The following is a 20,488-nucleotide window of genomic DNA, read 5'->3' as shown; positions in this document are numbered from 1 at the left end:
GAAATATCATGGAAATATGAATTAATATTCATGCTATGTATATTGCCCAAGCTTTAATAGATACCTTTTTATTAAAAACAGTATGTCGAGGAGTAAGAAATAGAGACACCACAGATGCAAAAAGTATGTACCCATACAGAAATGTAACTTAATATTTGGAGGGATACGAACACCCATAATCGAACTGCATCTTCAAAAATGTATCATGGGAATTGTGGTAACTTACAAAAGCAACAATATCCTTAGTAAGATAATACATCAGTGATACATAATTGCAGTGTGAAGCCATCAATAGTTGTTTTCTACTGTGATAATGTTAATAAGATAAGGATAAGTCAAACTCCTGACTGAAGCATGAGTACTGAACTACACCAACGGGTACAGTACATACAGGCAACGAAGTCATGGAGCCTGATCTAAACAAGCACAACTACCAAAAACACCTGGTATGCTCTTCACTTTGGTGGTTACCTTTCTGCTATTGTTTGTATTCTGCATCTTTGGCAGCTGTTAAAAATCTATCCTGGAATAACAGGAGATATGAACCAGATGTACTCACCCTGTTTGCTGTGAGCGCCAGCTGACTCTTCAGTAGTTCCTTGAACTCGTCCAGTTCCAGACATCCTGTTCTGTTAACATCAGCAAGCTGAAATGCCCTCTTCAACTCTTCAAGTGTGTCGATGTTGATCTTTTCTTCTATCTGAAATGAAAAGCAATCACAATCACATTAACATATATTAGACAAATATGCCTCAAAACATAAGCCCATAGATTATGTTAGGTGTTCAAATCACAGTTTCCTCTGTATAGAAAATAGTCTATTCCACAGTTATTAGTTTCCTGTAATTCTGACTGTTGCTAATCACAAGATATCCTTAAAAATGAACTCAGTTCTATAGCAAAGGGATCACAATCCATCTACAAGCCAGTTAGTCATTAATTCTTGGTAAAAAATGACATTAGAGAAGCTTTATCTCTATATTCATGGGACCAAGAAAGAATACTGGGTCAACCAACCAGGGCGCATCATCACATATCACTGTGAAAGAAAACAACACAGACAGTAGATTCCATGTACATTTACTTGTATATACATTTTCACTCACAGGGATCACAATGACACACAATACAGTGCATGTTACAAGGTCTATCTTGAATGATAATAAAGTTGGATCTAGTTAAAGAACAACTAAACTCAATTTTTTAGTACTCTTTTTATCACTGCATATGAAAGATTTCTGGTTAGTCATATAATACCAAGCGCTCCATAGTTGCAAAAAAGCTGTCGATTTCCAGTTAAATGTACAGAAATTGAATTAATGAGATTATGGTTTGTTTTCATCAAGTTAGAAAATCAAAACTACATAAATATGTATTTGAATCATTACCAAAAGGAGTTTCTTTGACACAACCTGTAACATAACCTAAGTGAGGTCGGGTTCGAAGTGAAAATATAAATTTTTTACTTGCTAAATTTACTTGGTTTGTAACGTTCACTCACCAGTATGTAGACACTTGTCAATATATGTCTTTATGCTTGGTCTCATAATCCTAACTACTTTATAATCATACTAGTATGCATTTTGAAACTTTATAAAAAGAAGCGATCTGTGAATGTATAACAGGAATGTAATATCTAGACATTTTATAGTTTGCCTATATCAATCATAATTCGCACGCACTCCCTAGTGTACACTTCACGACGAAAACAATGATTCTGTTGAAAGCTACGACAACTTACTAAAAACAAAATGCAAAGAGTTTACCCCCTGAAATGTACAGACCCTCATTTCTATACCTACAATTACGCCACAGAGACGTGCCGCTCTGATTGGTTGAAATTTCGTTTGCGGCTGAGAATTGTGAGAATTGACAAAAAGGTCGATTTAAGTTAATTAAAGGTCGAAGTGAGTAGTTTTAATGGCGGGGTTTCATTTATAGCGATGTCAGCAAGTGATTTTGTATTTGTTCCCTACTAGAGTATATGTGACCTTTAAAGGGTAAATCGGCTTGTTGGGATAATGAAATTATATCAACTTATCTCAATAACAGAGACTCCTGTATCAAGTTAAAAGAGCTTCAATATGATAACTTACGAAGGATTTTGTTGAGACACAGAAGTTATATCAAGACAACTGTGATATCGAGTTATCACAGTTCAACACAATGGTGCTTGACTGTCACTGGTAATTGTGGACTGTAGACTTCATACATGTTGAACACTGGATTGTCTGGTTCAGACTTGCTTATTTTCAGATCGTCATCATATAGCTGGAATATTGCAGAGTGTGGCAAAGAAAACTTCTTCATACATTCACAGTTTTGTTGCTAGTTGTTTCCTGTGTCACATGCGTTGAAAATCTTAGATTACAAATTGTTTATGTGTTGCTCACTTATAAAGTAAGAGTATTGAAAGTTCTTGGTGCTCAATGGTTGGGTGAAATGTGGTCATGTGGTGTAAAGTCATGTTACAGCGTTAAAGACAAACCATACAAGGAATGTTGTTGGATAGTAATAATCATCCTATCGACTTGATCCAAGCAGTGTGGTCTCTACAGCCTGTTCATAGCTAAAGATACTAGGTGATCTTACCATCTTAATATGTCTATTGTACTTGGTACAACTGTACAAAGCCATCTTAGCACTAAAGAGACCTTAACACAGACTTATGGTAGTCTTAGCACAAAGTATGTTTTGTATAACAGCACCCTTGACTCCACTGAAGAATGCATTAAAATATATGTCACAAATTGGTTCAAAGGGTGGCTCCTCACTACATCAGATTCAAACTTTGCTTTTGCATACAGAAGATTTGTCATATGAAACACTGCATTTTAATAGGAACATATCATTGATAAACTATTATCACAAAAGCTGTTAATTGTGTTCGTTGACTTCCATTCAATCTCTGAAAAAAAATTACTCCGTCAACTTTCCAAGCAACCAGTGACATAAAATATAGGATATCTGGTAAAGAAATCTCTTTCTCATTCGTTGCCAGTGTACTTGTGCTTATTGCTGAAGGTAAAAGAGATAAAGCCATTCTAACCCTCTAGAGTGTGACAGGTGTGCGACAGGTAATTGACAATCCTTGATTGTTGACTGCAGTAATTGCAGGTAAAGTCATTATAGAATCCTGAGACATTGGACAGCTGAAGGGTTTGATTACCTGCACTAACCTAATTACAGGCCTGGATACACAAGATAATCACCATATAATAAGTTTGGCTTAATCACATGGAAACACGGTAGTATAATACCTTAACGCCATAGCAATACAATGCAAAACTGTATCATAAAAAACTAAAATCAGTATACTTAAAACTACACTAACCACAACTTGTGCCTGTGTCATCTACCTTGCAAAATTCTTTATACATACAATGCATACTGTTCATCATTTGATAGGGATATAAAGTGTTACGGCCTGAACATGCAGGCTGGCGGTTTGGCAATGATTTGATATATATATAATATCCTATAATGTCATGCTACTATTTTGTGCTCAGATTCATTTAACAAGGGTCACCAGGAGATGACATATCCCCCCAGCACCAACATATTTGAAACGACAAATCATCTGAGAGTTACTTGAAGTTTTCTTCGACTTAGTTTGAATCATGAAAAACATAAATGCCATATATCTGTAAACAGCGTAAGGCACCACTTCAAGATCTGTCTCATATATATGGCAAGACCTGTTGAAAGATATCAAATGATTTTCAAGTTGTACTTTGGAAAGGATGCCGATACCTCCCTTTTCAGATCCAAATCGTTTCCTTGGAAACTGGGAAAAATAAAAATGACAAAAATCTGTAAATAGCAAGAAGCACCACTTTTAGGTCTGCCTCACATATCTGCCAGCAAAATATTGAATGGTTTTTGAGTTATGCTTCAGAAACGAAGCCCATCCTTCCCATTAGACTAACACCAAAACGCTCCATGGAAAAACAAAAAGACAAAATAATAATACCAAAAGTATGTAAACAGAAAAAGGCACAACCATTGGTTCAAGTCTTTGAATGTCATTTAGAAGTGAAAATACATAAGAATGAAGATTTTTATGGATATCAACTTCTTTATGAGAGAACACAACGTTTCGGAGTTAATGCTTACTCCTTCATCAGGTGATATCACGAAACGTTGTGTTCTCTCATAAAGAAGTTGATATCCATAAAAATCTTCATTCTTAACCATTGGTTCAGTTTATTATATTTACCAATTATGAATATTGAACGGTTTTTGAGTTGTGCTGCGGAAACAAAATGATTACAGACAGACAGAAGAGGCGTCAACTACATCCTCACACATTACATGTGGTGGGATAATAAAAAAATATACACAATTCACGGACACCAGTTGGTGTAATATAGTTATGCAACAGTATGAAATATCCCAGCGTCCATCACAAATGTTGAGTGAATAAGATAGAGTTCATAGCATCAATGAAACACTGCAATGAAAATTCTAAATAACCCCAAAAGACTTTAACATATGTCATGGCTGCATTTGCCAATAAAAAATCTAATTTCCAAAGGTTCTACATGTCTTTTTACACTTTAAGTCATAGGTAATGGTGATGTGTAGATTTGTCTCCAATAACATTGCTCTCTTCTGAAATAATCCTAATGCATATGATTCTTCAGAATATTGGATAATGGTCCACAGGAAAGATTGAGGAATGGTTATTTAACCCTCATGTCTCATTCTCACACTCCTATTCAAAACAAACGTATAGTGCCAATAAGTGGTCAGTACATAAATAGATATCCAAGAGAAAAGTGTTTCTGGTAAGTAAGAGAAGAATGTCAAAGTTGGCAGCACATCTTCATTGCTGACTTAAGGCAAAATGTCACACATCTTCATTGATATTTGGCCTATATCTTATATATTGGGTGCCTGTGCACTCAATTTAGCTTCCTATTCATGCAAATAAGACTTATTATCCATTATGACTTTCCTGAAATCGCAAACTGCGACTTCGGGGCAATCACCTTCCATTCAGATAATACTTTCCATACATGATTGCTCAGTACATCAAGAACTGTGCCATGCAGTGTTGTCTGTGTTTGCTGATTTCAACCACAAGTTGTGCATAGGGTATTTGTAAAGAGACGTCCAATCCACATAAGTGTATGGGGTTTGCTTGAAGTAATGTTTGGTCAGTAGAGGGTGTAAGAATCAATTCTTAGAGAAGGGTCGAATGACACTCACTGTGCTTTTAAAGTACACTGCGTAAATGAGATATCGCTACAATAATTTGCACTCGAGACGTCCAATCCACATATGTCTATGGGGTTTGCTTGAAGTAATGTTTGGTCAGTAGAGGGTGTAAGAATCAATTCTTAGAGAAGGGGGTCGTATGACACTGTGCTTTTAAAGTACACTGCGTAAATGAAATATTGCTACAATAATTTGCACTCCACCTTTGTTTAGACTAAGAAGGTGGTTCCCAAATTTGAAAACAATCCAACCATTAGGTTTCAAGTTATTGGCTGAACAATCGGATGGTTGGATGAATGAAAAACCTTGGAGTGACTACACTAAATGTTTTAAATAAGCACACTAAATGTTGTAGCTTGTTGTAGCTAAATGTTGTAAAAGATATAAAGACACAGAACAGAAAAATGAGGTTCTGAACACTACGATGGCAACTAGCAAAAAGGCAAATGATAGGATGAAGTACAGGCTAGTCGAGTTGGAGTGCTTAACACTGACTAAGTAGGCAACACACATATAATTCTGTCCTACTGGACAGAAAGACAAAGCTTGTTGCAGTATGATAAACATTTTTCAAAGAAAAAATAGGTGACCAATTTCTACCTGGAACTGTGGAAGGTGCGTGATACGTGTAATAAGGTCAACATACAGTGGAGTCCTGCAATCCTTGTCGGTACCGTGCAGAGAGGGTATTTCCAATTAATCGCAGACACCTCAGATCAAACTTTTCAGAATGTACAGATGCTGCAGATTCCATGATGAGATACTTTCACATCCAAGTATTTTCCAAACAACTGATAAATCTACATAATCTTTCCAAGTCATTTACAACTTGACAACATACAACAAATCATGAATATTTTATCATTTAATTAGACAGTCGTCTCTCTTGTGATTATTTTAATTATTCAAACACTGCAGTGAGAGATATCAAACATTTTCCTTTCTGACTTATCAAACATGCCACAGCTCTTGTCTTACAGTCATGTGTAGAACAGTAAACATGAAGAGATGGTAAAATAAAAAACACAAAATGATTAGAAAATGAGGAGGTCAGCTTGTCCAAAAATACTTACATTCAGTACGCCACATGGCATGATGTTGTTTATGGAAGATGGTGGGTTTGACTCACAGATATAAAAATGAATTTAAACACTGATTAACATGGAATGGTTTAAAGAGGTTTTCATTAATATATGTATGCCTATATTTCTCATGAGAAGGTTTTCTTCTCCAGATCTAAAGATTTTCAGTAACCAGTTACAAGTTAAATGTATTTGATTAATCATAATTAAAACTGTTCATATTCTTTAAATATGGTAGATCAAGTTGATTTCTAAACATACTTATTCCAGTTTACTAATACAGATCTAGTTGATTTCTAAAAATATTTCTTCTAGTTAACTAATTCATTAAACAAGCAGAAGCTGGAGCAGTCATTGCAATAAAGGGAGAGTAAAACGATTTGCAATTTCTTTACTGACTTTACATTCCATCTCCAGTCAAATTCATAAACAGATAAGTGTCTTCCTTAAAAAACGAACCAGACCAAATGTCAGTATCCTTGATAACTATCTAATTCATACGAACCACACAAATGCAAATATTATACCATGTACAATAGCAGTTTGGCAGAAAAAATTACAAACTGTATTTGTATGCAGAAATATTAATATCCTACATGGAGAATAGTGAACAAAGAGAGACAAGCATAACCTATAAGACACAAATGTCCTTTCCACCAATTGAAATTAAAACACATAAAACATGTCCACATCAGATCTCAAATCTAATTAAGGATCTACAATGCCAGCTACTTGCAGTTGGGAAATCAGCAAGTGACAAAGCAATGAAACCTGTGTGTTCTACACATAACATTTGTTATATCTCCCCCGGATCTGAAAAATGACACTACAGAACAGTGAATTAGACTCTCTACTTCACTTCGCTACAACAACCTACAGTGAGGATCTATGTAGTATTATTTATAACATACCCGGTCTCGTGGGTGTAGAGGGCTATCCCTGACATTTAATGTTTAGATTTGGGGTATAAATTACAATATGTCCCATAAGTTCATACTGTACTAAATCACTTCAATGGAAACTTAAACAGTAACATAGACGTTACCAGTTAGTATGTTATTTTTTTGCTGTTTGCAGGTTCCCTTCAAAGCTATATTAATTCAGAAATATGATTTCAATCTTCAACTGAGGAAACAAAGATTTAACACAAATATCATAAATCGTTTACATACAATCATATTTGGGGTGAACATGCCATGACAATAAAACATGACAAGGTGTCTCAAATATCAACAATACTGACGTCCAGCCTTTGAACAGTTTGTAGGATGGTATGGTTGCGTTGTGATTAAAAAAGCGTTATCTGGTCATGCTGAAGGCCCGTTTTCAGTTCCCCACATGAGATACAATGTGTGAACACCTTTTCTGGTGTGCTCCACCATGATACTGTTGGAACATTGCTAAAAGTGGCATAAAACTTAGGTACACTCACTCACTCACTCACTCACTCACTCATCACTCAAAGAACAACTAGACTCAATTTTTTTGTACTCTTTTTACCACTGCATATGAAAGACTTTTGGTTAGTCATAAACGGAACACCATTTTTTTTTAAAAAGAAATTTGTGGTTAATTAATACCAAGCGCCTAAAAGTTGCTAAAAAGTCATCTGCGTCTCTCTCACCCGCAAACAAAACCACAGACAGGTTACGTAACTCAGTGACGTCATAGAAGGAACTATTTTCAGTTAGTTCTATAGAAAATGTGTAGGAAGCTCGTCATTTTGCTGATTTCTCGACATCATCAAAGACATGCCGAATTGTTGTGTTGCCTTCAATTGTTCCTTGGGGTTGGGTGATGGTGTCACTATGTACAGATTTCCACTGGAACCCATAGTTTGTGCTTAAATTGGTTGTTTGTGTGTGTGAAGCGAGCGTTGTGGAAGCCTGTGGTATATACTAAATCGGATGGTTCACCCCCTACCATGCTTCCAGGATAGAAAATGGAGTTCAAGTTTCATTGAGTTTATAAAATAAAGACTGTCTACTACACATTGCTGACCAAAAGGATTTTGCATGGATGTAACGCTTTCTTCCTTGGATGTGAGGTTGGGGTCGAAGTGCCAATATTATCGAAAGTAATATTATATCGACCCCTGCCTCGCTTCTAAGAGTGAAATTGTTATGTTACAAGCAATGTCATGCAAAATCCTACTGTCCATCAATAAAATACATATTTTACTGCCAGTAGAAAGTAATTTTGCTTTTGTAAGTCGGTGAAAACAAACTTAAATAGCATTCATTCTCAGACAGGGTGCCACCATTTTTTAAAATCGTGAAGTCACGGACTAAAGTCCATTTGAATTATTGAGATTATGGTTTGTTTTCATCAAGTTGAAAATCAAAACTGCTTTCCATTAGTAGTTAAATAAGTATTTCAATCATGACCAAAAGGAGTTTGCATGACACAACGTAATGTAAGCGAGGTCGGGGGTCGAAGTGAAAATACTACACGAATAATTTCTACACTTGCTAAATTTACTTGGTTTGTAAACGTTCACTCACCTGTATGCAGACGCTTGTCAATATATGTCTTTATATTTGGTCTCATGATCCTAATTACTTTATAATCATACAAGTATGCATTTTGAAACTTAACAAAAGGAAGCGATCTGCGATTGTATAACAGGGATGTAATACCTAGACATTTTATAGTTTGCCTACATGAATCATAATTCACATGCATGCCCTAGTGTATGTTGTCTGTATCATTACACTTCACGACGAAAACAATGATTCTGTTGAAAGCCACGACAACTTAATAAAAACAAAATGCAAATATTAAAATCAAAACAAATTAAAGTTATAGGAGCAATATCAGGCTCTTACCTTGTTCGAGGAATGTATTCATCAATATGCACAAAAACGAGTGCTATATAATTCATCTGCAGATTTCCTAAGTGACGTGTCTATCAACAATCTAATATACGAAATGTATTGTTTCAGGTTTTTCACATTGCTGTATAGTCTCATTGATCACCCAAGATAGCACACCTGGCAACTAACTGCATAATGTGCATCATTCTTTTAACAAAGTAATCTAGTTAGCCAATAATGAGCAATCAATCAATGTATTGACAGTTAATCCTTTGAAAGAAGGGTGTTGTTTTTACAAGGACACATACATGACAGAGTTTATTCAGTATAGATTTGTACATGTACATATATAAACACTACCTTTTGACAAATCCCAATTGAAATCAGTATAAAAGTAATTAATAAATCAGTGTGTTATCGGTTAATCCTTTGATCGATCCAGACACAACAAATGCCAAATGTGGACCTTTGTCGGGTAATCTAGGTGGCGCTACCACTAATTATGCCTGTTATAAATTCATTAACTGAGCATCTAGTGAATGATGACAAATAACGCGTAGGTTTATACCACCTAACATGGATTATAATCTAGCGACACCAAGTGATTTTGACAAAATCGTCTATGGAAACAAGGGCTGTAACTTGGAAACTAGGCAAAGCAGGAGACAAAACTAAATGATAGTAGATTGTGAGAACATAGAGCTTTCAGTTCTCACAACAGCTGTCGCTATTTTAGGTTTGTACAAACCTGTAAATGAAATACTTTACCCCCTGAAATGTAGACGAATTCTGCATAGACTCTCATATCTATACCTACTATTACGCCATGGAGATGCGCTGCTCTGATTGGTTGAAATTTCGTTTGTGGCTGAGAACTGTGCGCTGTTGTCAAAAAGATCGATTTAAGGTAATTAAAGATCGAAATGAGCAGTTTTAATGATGGGGAATCATTTATATTGATGTCAGTTAGTGATTTATGCATTTGCACCCCCTGGAGTTTATGTGATTTTTAAACAGTTTGAGCTGAGAAATGCTTATTTATGTTCATTTTCATAGATACAAGAATCGGTTGCAGCGCTTTCAATGCTCAGCACATTTGTAAAAGAAAACAGATTCCTTGCTGCCAAGTTCATTGAAATGTTCAATTGACACTAGATGTTTAATGAAGGAATCTTCACACAGAGAGCTAACACAATGTCATTTCAGTTAGAATGGATCTTTGGGTACTGCAATGTTGCTATTCTGACTGCTTTTGAAGTGGTCGCATACTACTTGAGCATGCTGATTCAGTGAATAAAATGAGCATTTGCAAATGGCTTTATAAGTTAACATCTCTGATCATTTACAATCAAACATAATATATTTTTTACATCTTCTCCAGGGATCATACACAAGGGTGTCTTTCAATCACATTTGTTACATTAAAACATCAAGGAAAATAAACAAAATTTCTCAGATGTCTGTCTGGAAATACATACAAAATCAATGATTGTTCCAACCATTTTCTGGATAATAATATTGTAATCTACTAAAATATGATATACATGTAATACATATTTCTGCCTTCCAAAGTAATCTTGGAAACAAACAAAAACTCCATCTTTTAACGGATTTCATCATCTGCACCACCAATGCTTTTCACATCCAGATAGATCTCTTTGCAGTTCTAATATACACATGATATATATTACTTGTTAAGGCACTCAGGAGTTCCCAATAGGAGCATTAATAAACATGAAACAACCTTGCTCCCCCTTCCAAAACCATTTATCCACTACGAATACTGAAAGTGGATTCATCACACTGTCAACAAAGATTTGCTCATAAGAAAGCACTTCTTAATGTGATTTATGCTGACATTTATGATGTAAAGGTCGAAATCTGTCAACGCTTATGACCTTGGATCACAACCTTTTGTCAGAGCTGGCCATAAAATGGTCCTTGCAAACACATCAACAGCATATGTACACATGGCTACACTATTAATGGTTACATTTGATACATAGAAATACAACAGTATTTCCACTAGTGAGTACAAAGCAAACACCTGGTCATGTGTCCACAATCCTGGCAAATTCGATCAGGCAATTCACAATGCAATCTGTTTGCTAGTTAGATTTTTATATATTCATACATCAACTAGGCAATAACCCTGATATTGTCCCAGGGAGAGAGTTAAGTTAAATACAACTTTGTACATTGTTACAGCTACAGCATGGTGAGTCATCCCTTCATGGAGGGAAAGTCTGAAGGGATGGGACAGTGGTTAAAGTGCTGGCTCGTCATTTTGATGACCCAGGTTTGATTCCCCACATGGCTACAATGTGTGAAGACCAGTTCTGGTGTTCCCCCAGATACTGAATACATTATCTAACAGAAACACTTCTTCCTTAACTTTTATTAGCAAGCATGCAGTTGACTGAAAAACCTTCACTGAGGGTTAATACAGGTCCATCACAAAGGGGAAACTTTGTCTATGTTCAAACCAAACTACGATAAAATCAATACATGCATCAAGTAACTCATGACCCTCAAGCTATGATCTATTTGATCACATGGAAATAATAAGGATGAGACCTTTTCAAACAATCATAATTATAATTTAAGTGACAATTTGCAGAACAAATCCCAAACAAAGAGCTGAAGACGAAGCTAGCAATATGTCTTGTTTCACATGGTATCATAAAAACACCTTAACCAGATATTGTTTTGTATGATTAATTCACAAACCATAACTGTAAGAGTCTACCTCTGTTGTGTCGCTGAACTTGCAAGGCTTGCAGATTCCTCCAAAATGTCCAGACGTGCTGCTTGTTCTCTGGCCTGAAAGCAAAGCAGGTCCAGGGCTTGGCATTGAGGAGGACAACTTGGTACTCTGCAATTTATGCTGGGATGACAGTGAACTGCCAGATGTAGATCTGATTGAGGTCACCGATTCATCAGTTAAGGGCATCCCATCACCAGTTAAGAATGTGCTCTTTCCCACAGTTGTGTAGCTTCTGGAGTCCATTATGAACACCAAGACTCACAAAACAAGTTGCAATACCACTACCCTTGCTGAAAAGTGGGGTTCCATTGATCAAGTGTTTTTCTGTCACAGTTTTTCTGTTTTCTGTTTTCATCCATTTAGTCACTGCAGTTTAACATATTATTGAACTCTGAACATATATAATTACTGGCAGAAGAGGATTCACAAGTGACCAGATTGTGGGCCAATATTATCAAAATGTATCCTGCTTCTTCTTTGTGGATCACATTTTCTATGAAAAAGTGAAAATTGAGAAAATTTCACTCGGAAGTACCACTTGGTTGGTATTTAAAAACTGTCAACTTTCAGAACAAGGTTGAGGAGTCCATAAACTTTTAATGTCGACAGCTAACTCCATCATGACCAATCCAAACCATGGTGAAAAATACAGACATTTGACATCATCATGAGAGCAGTAACATCCGTCTGTTGTGCATATTCACATAAGAAAGTCCAATCCAACTTCCCAAGTATTCAACCTGTACTGATCCTCAAGAACTAAGGCCAACTACAGAAATGGTCAGTTACATACTTCAGTACACACTCTTCATCTGACATGAAGATGGATAATAAATCCATACGTTCATAAAGACCACCTGGCCCCTCTGGGACTTGCAACCTTTGACAAGAACCTTTAACTGTACACTATGTATTACCTCTTTCCCGCAAGACGGGTTCATCAGGGAGATGCCCATTCGGTACAGTAGGATGGCAAGCACCTGCTTCAGTACTGAACACTTCATCCTAGGACATTCTCATGACAACGATGTTAAACCCCACCATTTACCAATCGATCTAAATTTGTACATAGCAAAGGTATCTGTATCAAACATACTGTAATCTTTGAGAAAGGATGAAGAGCTTTAGACTCCCTCCATATTATTACTTGAGCAAACCCAGCTTGATTGCATCCTGGTTTCAAGTGACTTCAAATTTCCGATAATATAGTATCACAGGTTGCCAAGTCATTTGACCCCTACCACAAAGGGGATCATCTATCACACCATGGAAATTGTCAATTCCTCGACACGCTGAGAATAATTGATTGCCAGGTCTCTTGATTCATCAGGATGGCAATTGCCGCCTTCCTAATTAACCTCATAATTAGCTTGTTATAGAGTAATGGATTTTGTTACGGATAAGAATGGAGTCCGCTGAACCAGAATACCTATTCGTTATTTACAATTTAAGAACACATTGAACCCACCAAACTATGTGCATTGATTTTCCATGGATACCTTTATTTGAAATTGACAACTTAGTTGAAGGAGTGCAGTGTCTGACGCAAGACAGTTGATTAATATACAGCATGGGGCAGGGATGGTATGTACTTTTACAATAATTCAATATAGAAACATTAGGACTGTGAGTGAATGAGTATGGTTTTACATTTAACAATATTCTAGCAATATCATGGCAGGTGACACCAGAAATGCTCTTTTCACATTGTACCCATGTGGGGAATCAAATCGGGACCTTCGGTGTGACAAGCCAACGCATTAACCATTCGGCTACCTCACCCTGGATCCTGTACTGTATTCAAAAATAAACCTCTGTAAAGTAATTCCACTGGACAACTGGCATATACCTTGGGGAAGGCACTCATAAAATATAATATCAATTGATGTTTCCAATCTCTTCCCAATGTATTCGTTTTAAGTAAACTTATTTTTTAATCATATATACTGAACATCATTGAAAACGCACCACCTGTAAATTTTGAAATAAGGCAATAGAATCTTTTGGAAATGGAAAATTAATGGTGGGAATTTTGATAATAACACACCAGATCGTAAATAACGCTCTACAGTAAAAAACGGATCGTTCGAACACATCATCGAACACATCACATGAAAACAACAAAATTCATGCACATCACACACGAAGGGCACAAATTGCATGCAGAAAGCATGCTGTTCAGGGGTATAAATGACCTTCGGCACAAAACCGTTCTCATTTTCGCAGTACTTTCGTAAGTAAAGTTTTTTCGCCATGCCAAGATTGTCACCAGAGGAACGAGAACAGGCCTTGGGTATGTTGCAGGTCGGCGCTTCAAGCAGAAACATTGCACGACGATTTGGGTGTCATCATTCGACCATTCTGAGGCTTGCTAACAGATACCAACAAACAGGAACCAGCAACGCCCAGGTCAGGCACGTGTTACCACCCCTCGTCAAGATCGAGACATTGTACGGCGCCATATTCAGGATCGAACCTTGCCCGCTGCCAGAACCGCCAATGCTGTCCAGGGTCGACGTGGTTTGATCAGCGCTTCCACCGTCCGACGCCGTCTCCGTGTGGCAGGGTTACGTTGTCGACGCCCTTACGTTGGACCCATCCTGACTGACAGGCATCGCCGTGAACGCCGACAATGGGCTGAACAGCATCGTGTGTGGTTGTTACGACGTTGGCATGGTGTGGTGTTCTCCGACGAGTCGCGTTTTCACTTGCGAAATGCTGATGGGCGTCTACGGGTATGGCGTCGACGGGGTGAACGTTATCATCAGGATTGTGTTGTGCAAACCGATTGGTGGGGTGGAGGCAGCATTATGGTGTGGGGGGGGATAAGTTATCACCACAGAACCGCTCTGATTGTTTGTCGTGGCAGAGTGAATGCCGTTTACTACCGTGACAACATTCTTCAGAACAACGTCGTTCCCTTCTTTCACCAGCATCAAGATCTGCACACATTTCAACATGACAATGCACGAGCCCACACTGCACGTGTTTCGATACAGTATCTGGCTAACAACAACATTCCTCTACTTCATTGGCCTGCATTGTCACCAGATTTGTCACCCATCGAACACTTGTGGGATTACATCGGCCAACGCCTCGCACGTCGTCCGCAGATCAACAACCTTGGGGAACTCGACAATGCCTTGCAGCAAGAGTGGAATGCAGTGCCTCAGGACTTTATTCAGAGACTTATCCGTTCAATGAGGAGACGTTGCACAGCTTGTGTTGCTGCTAACGGGGGTCATACACGCTACTGACTTTCCATTTTGACCCCATCTTTATTTCATTGTCAGCTGCATTAAATCTTCACTGTTTTGCTTGATTGTTTTTTGCTTCTTTTCTTTATCAAACATTGGTCTACACAAATATGTAAAATTTACATAGATTGCTCACTTCTGCTCTTAGAAATCCACAATTTTAGGGGTGGTGCGTTTTCAATGATGTTCAGTATATATACTCTACAGATACTGTCAAGATATTCTGGGTATATATATGCATGTACATGCACATCTATATACTTCAGAGATGTGATGTATATTGCCTTGCAATGTGTAATGTATCTGAGCATTGACATGGAATAAAACTATTCCACATACCATGGAGAAGGTAGTTGAGACAGAGTCAGGATGTCAACCCATTATGACACTCAAAAATTGTATTAATTTAGTGAAGCATTTTGAGATGTTGGACAATTGTAATGGTCCCAGTGCAGAAAACCTGCTGTTGACATTACTAGTAGAGTATCTGGTATGAAAATGGTATATTTCTTATTTTATTTTGGTGTCATCAAGACCTATGTATCCAAATCGAAGAGTATGAAAATGTATCACTCTCTTTACATTAATCACTGCAATAATCATTCTGACACCAAAATGACTACCAAGGATTTACAATAATCTTGACTTGCCTTTCAAATATCAATACACCCTGTAGGTTTACAGGCTGCAGTTAGGCTTAACATGTTGACTGTGACGGCCAGTATACTCCTAGTATCAATGTCTGATGAATTTGCCACTACGAGTTATCTCATAGTTATTTAAGTGGTATTTTAAAACAAGCTTCATATGTTGACAGAACAGGCACAAGAAGCAATTGTCTCCTGTCGGTAATAAAGAACACCAGAAGACTTTGTTTCTTGAGGCCAAACCATTTCCACATTTGTAGGTACTTTCAGTGCCACTGTCGTGGAAAACTGTAGTGTGACCTACAACTAGAGGCCATACTTCTGAAATGTTATTGTTACTTTTTTTAAAAGGTGTCCAAGGCTGTAAGACCCTTAGGAATTTTATATTTCCTGAGGTGCAGGAAATACGGACTATTCAAGGGTCTTACAGTCCCATACACCCTATCAAATCAATGTTTAATAAATTTATCACCCTTAAGACCTTTTAAATCAACTTATTCTTAAACAACCATTAAATCTTTGGCAGAATGAGATGCATATGTTTTGCCATGATATTTCAAGAACGGTCATAAAGGAAGAGAACTCAGGATGGCTTACTTTATGATAAGAATGACCCAGTTTAAGGTTTTGTTAAATGACAAGTGAAATACAGAAACATTTAATTTTTCTGATATATTTATCTGACACAAGCAAATAAGAAATTATGGCAACAAGTTTACTACTCTGTTCACATTCATAGTTGTGTATGCCGTCTCTAAAACTTTGAAGTGATCAGCCATTTGGCAGCCACATTTCATCTAAGGTCAAGGTCATTCATAAAACCCTTGTAGAGTGTAATGAGACAGATTTGATGAGGTGTACACCCTGGAAAATCTGCCTACAAGGTTTCGTATGCTTTGGCTATTAATCAGAATTTGACAAATTTCATTTAAGGGTAATAATATTTCACATTCCTATTCATGATTATCTATTCATGATGTATTACATACAGAAAGATGAGTGTATATTTCATATATTCAATATCCGGACAACTGTAATTCAGGTTGTTGTACCTTACTTGACAGTACTGCATAGTCAGATGCTTGACGGTTTTGCTAGGCCAGTATCATAAACAATGCAGTGACTCCGTATTTACCACCTTCATTTGGTGTAATTTTATACTGTAAAAGGAAATCATGCAACTATCTGCTCAATCATCAATAAATCAAATCACAACGGTAGCTGTGTTGTCAACTTTATCAAAAATGCACACATAAAGCTGCTACACCTGTAATCAAACAATCCTCAAATAAATATGCTCATTACAGAGTGTAAAAAGGGCAAGCAGATTCACACATGCATGAAACATACAAATTTATCAAAACGAATTTGTTATCACTAACAAGTACCATTGTCTCGGATCTATTCACCTTTAGTGAAAAATATACAGACTTGTTGGAAGCTTCTCCTCTAAGGGTCATTTATGAATGAAAAGGTCACTGCATGGTTGAAATTTCTCTAATTGGACATTAATTTTATGTCACTTATTATGAGTACAGCAAAGGCGTAAATTATGTTGCCAAGCACATTTCCTCACACTACTTTGTCATATTTTCACTGCACCGGTTTGTTTGTCCTCAGTTATTCTCATATAACTTTTATCTTCATTCTGTACTGAAATAACAAAAGGTGATTGTGTTTCTTTCACAGTCAACACCTGGTGTGATGACCGTTTTTCTATGATCCATAAAAATATAAAGTGTTCTTGTTTTTCATTTGCAATCAATTCACTTTCTTTTGATAACTGGCACTCAGGTTATTAGTGCTGGAGCAACTGATTGAATAATTGGTCAATCAGTCAATCTCGCTTAGGCTCGGGAGACTAATCAATATGTATGAAAATAAAACATCAAATTAAACTTTAGAGAGTAAGTGTCTCATTGTTATGTTTGTTAAATCAACACATAAGCAACTAACACAGTTTCTCAACTCATAAAACTGCAACGTAGGCTATATATTCCCATGTGCTACCTCAACAGGAAGTATCTTTTATCACCATTCAGTGGATGTTTCATTTGCACATTGGACAAACACATTGTCCATGGGAGTTTTGTGCTGGAGTTTATGATTACAACTGATTATTGATCGATTACTGAGCTTTGATTATCCATCTGCATATTGTGCGTAATAACCAGCATCTCGAATTATTTCCTGGTATGTTTACAGCTCTTATAAATAATGGAAGACTCAACAAGAAACAACATTTTACTGGCAATTTCACCTATAATTTTAAAGTCTATAATCTAAATGTTACCTTTTTTGTCATTCACAGACGTATAATGAGATTGTTATACTATAAATTGACTACTTTTTACTGCAATTTGAGCTCAGTCAAGTGGCTAAAGCCAAGCCCCAGACTATCAGAATCACATAACTTGTGCTCAGTATGTGATATAATACTGTCCATGTGACTAATGAATTGAATATATTGGGGTTTATGCAGTACTTGGCAATCTTCTATTTGTATCACTTTGCGGGGTAAATAAGCTTCACACATTTCACCCATGAAGTGAATCAAACTCTAGACTTTCACATGACAAGTGGACGCTTTAACCACTAGGCTAAATCCTACAATGAATGATATGAGTATCAATATTCCAGCAATATCAAGGTGGTTGACACCTGATATGGGCTTCACAATAGTATCCAAAGATGGAATCAAACCTTGGTCTTCATCGTGATAAGCAAACCACAAGGCTACCCTACCAACCCTTATCTCACAGCAATTATCAAAATCTAGTGACTGTAGAATGTTCATGAAAAAGATCATCATACCTATCCCTGTAAATACAATAATCCAAATTTAATGATTAATCTAGGACATGGATTAAGAGACCCAACCACAGGCTGGATTGACAAAAGGATCACAAAAGTGTTTCCCAGATCAGACACACCATGAGTCAAGAATGTGAAGTATTATTGATTTTATAAGTATAACATTTTACAAGGTAGGGGGGAAGGACATCCGATATAGCTCTCTGAAAATGTGTAAATCTCATGTCAAATACATGGCTGCCTTGATATGCTGATTTGGTAACCATACACCTCTCGAGAGTTTGATAGCTTGTCTTGACTTGGTTGACTGGGTAACGTTAAGCCATAAACTTTTATGTTCACTTGAAACTAAATCAAATACTGAAACCTAGTATTTCTGGGGGATTTTATTCATGGCTGTTTTAATATTAGTAAACATACAGAAAAGAATGACAACAAAGGGAACATAACTCATGGTGACTTCAGACAGAGAAATAACAAAATAATATCATCAAACCTGGGACAATGTTGAGGAACAGTCTGCATGAAGTGATATGGATTGGTAACCACTTAAAATGGTATTTCAGTTATATTACATCACAACTGGTTAAAATGTCAGGAAAGCTCCTACAAGACCATTAGAAAGTAGAGTCACACAAACCCTGCACCCATATATGTCCAATATACACTATGTAAATCTATAAAAGATGTAAAATTCATATTGCTACCATTTAACAGTCACTGAAAATAAAGAATGATAAAATTATGTTAAAATGATTTAAACCAAATATTGCCATTACAAAGACAATAGGCTTGTCTTGACATTTCTTAGAGTGCTGACAGATATGAGTTCTGTCAAAGCAATACTTCATCCATATGAATGTGGTCTATGGATGACTTAGTGCAGACCAGATGATCAAGTGATTTTCCTCATCCAAACCATCACAAAGTCTGTCACCATCCCATCTTGTAAAGTTATTTCTAATGACAAGAATCCTATCAAGGAGAAAAAATACCACATATATGACATATGTACTAAGAAGTAAATCTTGTGCATGCTAACTTCCAACAATAACTGCATGTGTACACTATCTCACAGTAATGGACTACTCCAGTTAGATTGTGAATTCTGTGAAGGTTTATCAAACTTCTTCAGGTATTTACTCTGAGTTCAATATCTGAATGTCCCTGGGACTCATACCCGAAATATTCAGGGGTCCTGTATTTGGATTTTTGAAGCATTAGTGTTAAGATAGTCAATACATGAATATTAACTTATGATTATCTTAGTGCTAAGAGAGCTTTGAAAATCTAGGCCCTGGACAACATTGGGGGGCAAGACACTTAAGTGTTATTATTAATACGATGTTGTACTAGTGTTGTAATTCAGGTACTGTTATTGTATTTGTATCATGATCATCACATTGTTCCAGCAATTAAACTGAGCCCAGCCAGTAACACACTCCGTGACAACTTACCATCTCTGTAACCATTGTTACTTCATCAGTTTTTTAACAAAACATATTTGGACTTTTTCTGGGTCCTTGGGGACATGATAATAAATACTGGTGCGTCCACTGTAAATTTTTGTGCATAGAACACAAAAATGTATGTCCCATAAATCTCTGCTTTTTAATTAAGAGAAGTGTACAACATGGCTCAATGTGTGTGAAACAAACTGCATCTTGATATATTCTCACCAAAGGTTTAATTTCTCATGCCATTCTAGTAAGATATTAGAAACTCATAAACGTAAAAGCTTATATTTGAAAGAATTTCTCTAGTTATAATAAAGATCAATACATGTTTCATGTTCAATGATCATGACACAAAAACATCATTGCAAGAAAACTCATCATTTGAAGCAAAAACAACAACTTACATTGAAATAATATCCTAAGAA

General features: G+C 36.6%; 1 protein-coding gene across 1 annotated transcript in view; it reads right to left on the bottom strand.

Annotated features, from left to right (window-relative positions):
* Positions 1-20,488, bottom strand: part of LOC137274535 (cilia- and flagella-associated protein 337-like) — a 65,340-nt gene that overhangs the window by 26,800 nt on the left and 18,052 nt on the right. The window contains exon 2 of the mRNA XM_067807776.1: positions 560-700. Coding sequence (XP_067663877.1) covers positions 560-700 — 141 coding nt within the window. The remainder of the gene's footprint in view (positions 1-559; positions 701-20,488) is intronic.

The sequence above is a fragment of the Haliotis asinina genome, chromosome 2 (assembly GCF_037392515.1).
Source record: "Haliotis asinina isolate JCU_RB_2024 chromosome 2, JCU_Hal_asi_v2, whole genome shotgun sequence".
NCBI lineage: Eukaryota > Metazoa > Mollusca > Gastropoda > Lepetellida > Haliotidae > Haliotis > Haliotis asinina.
Note: the sequence above shows the minus strand (reverse complement) of the source record. Positions and strands in the feature narration are given on the sequence as shown.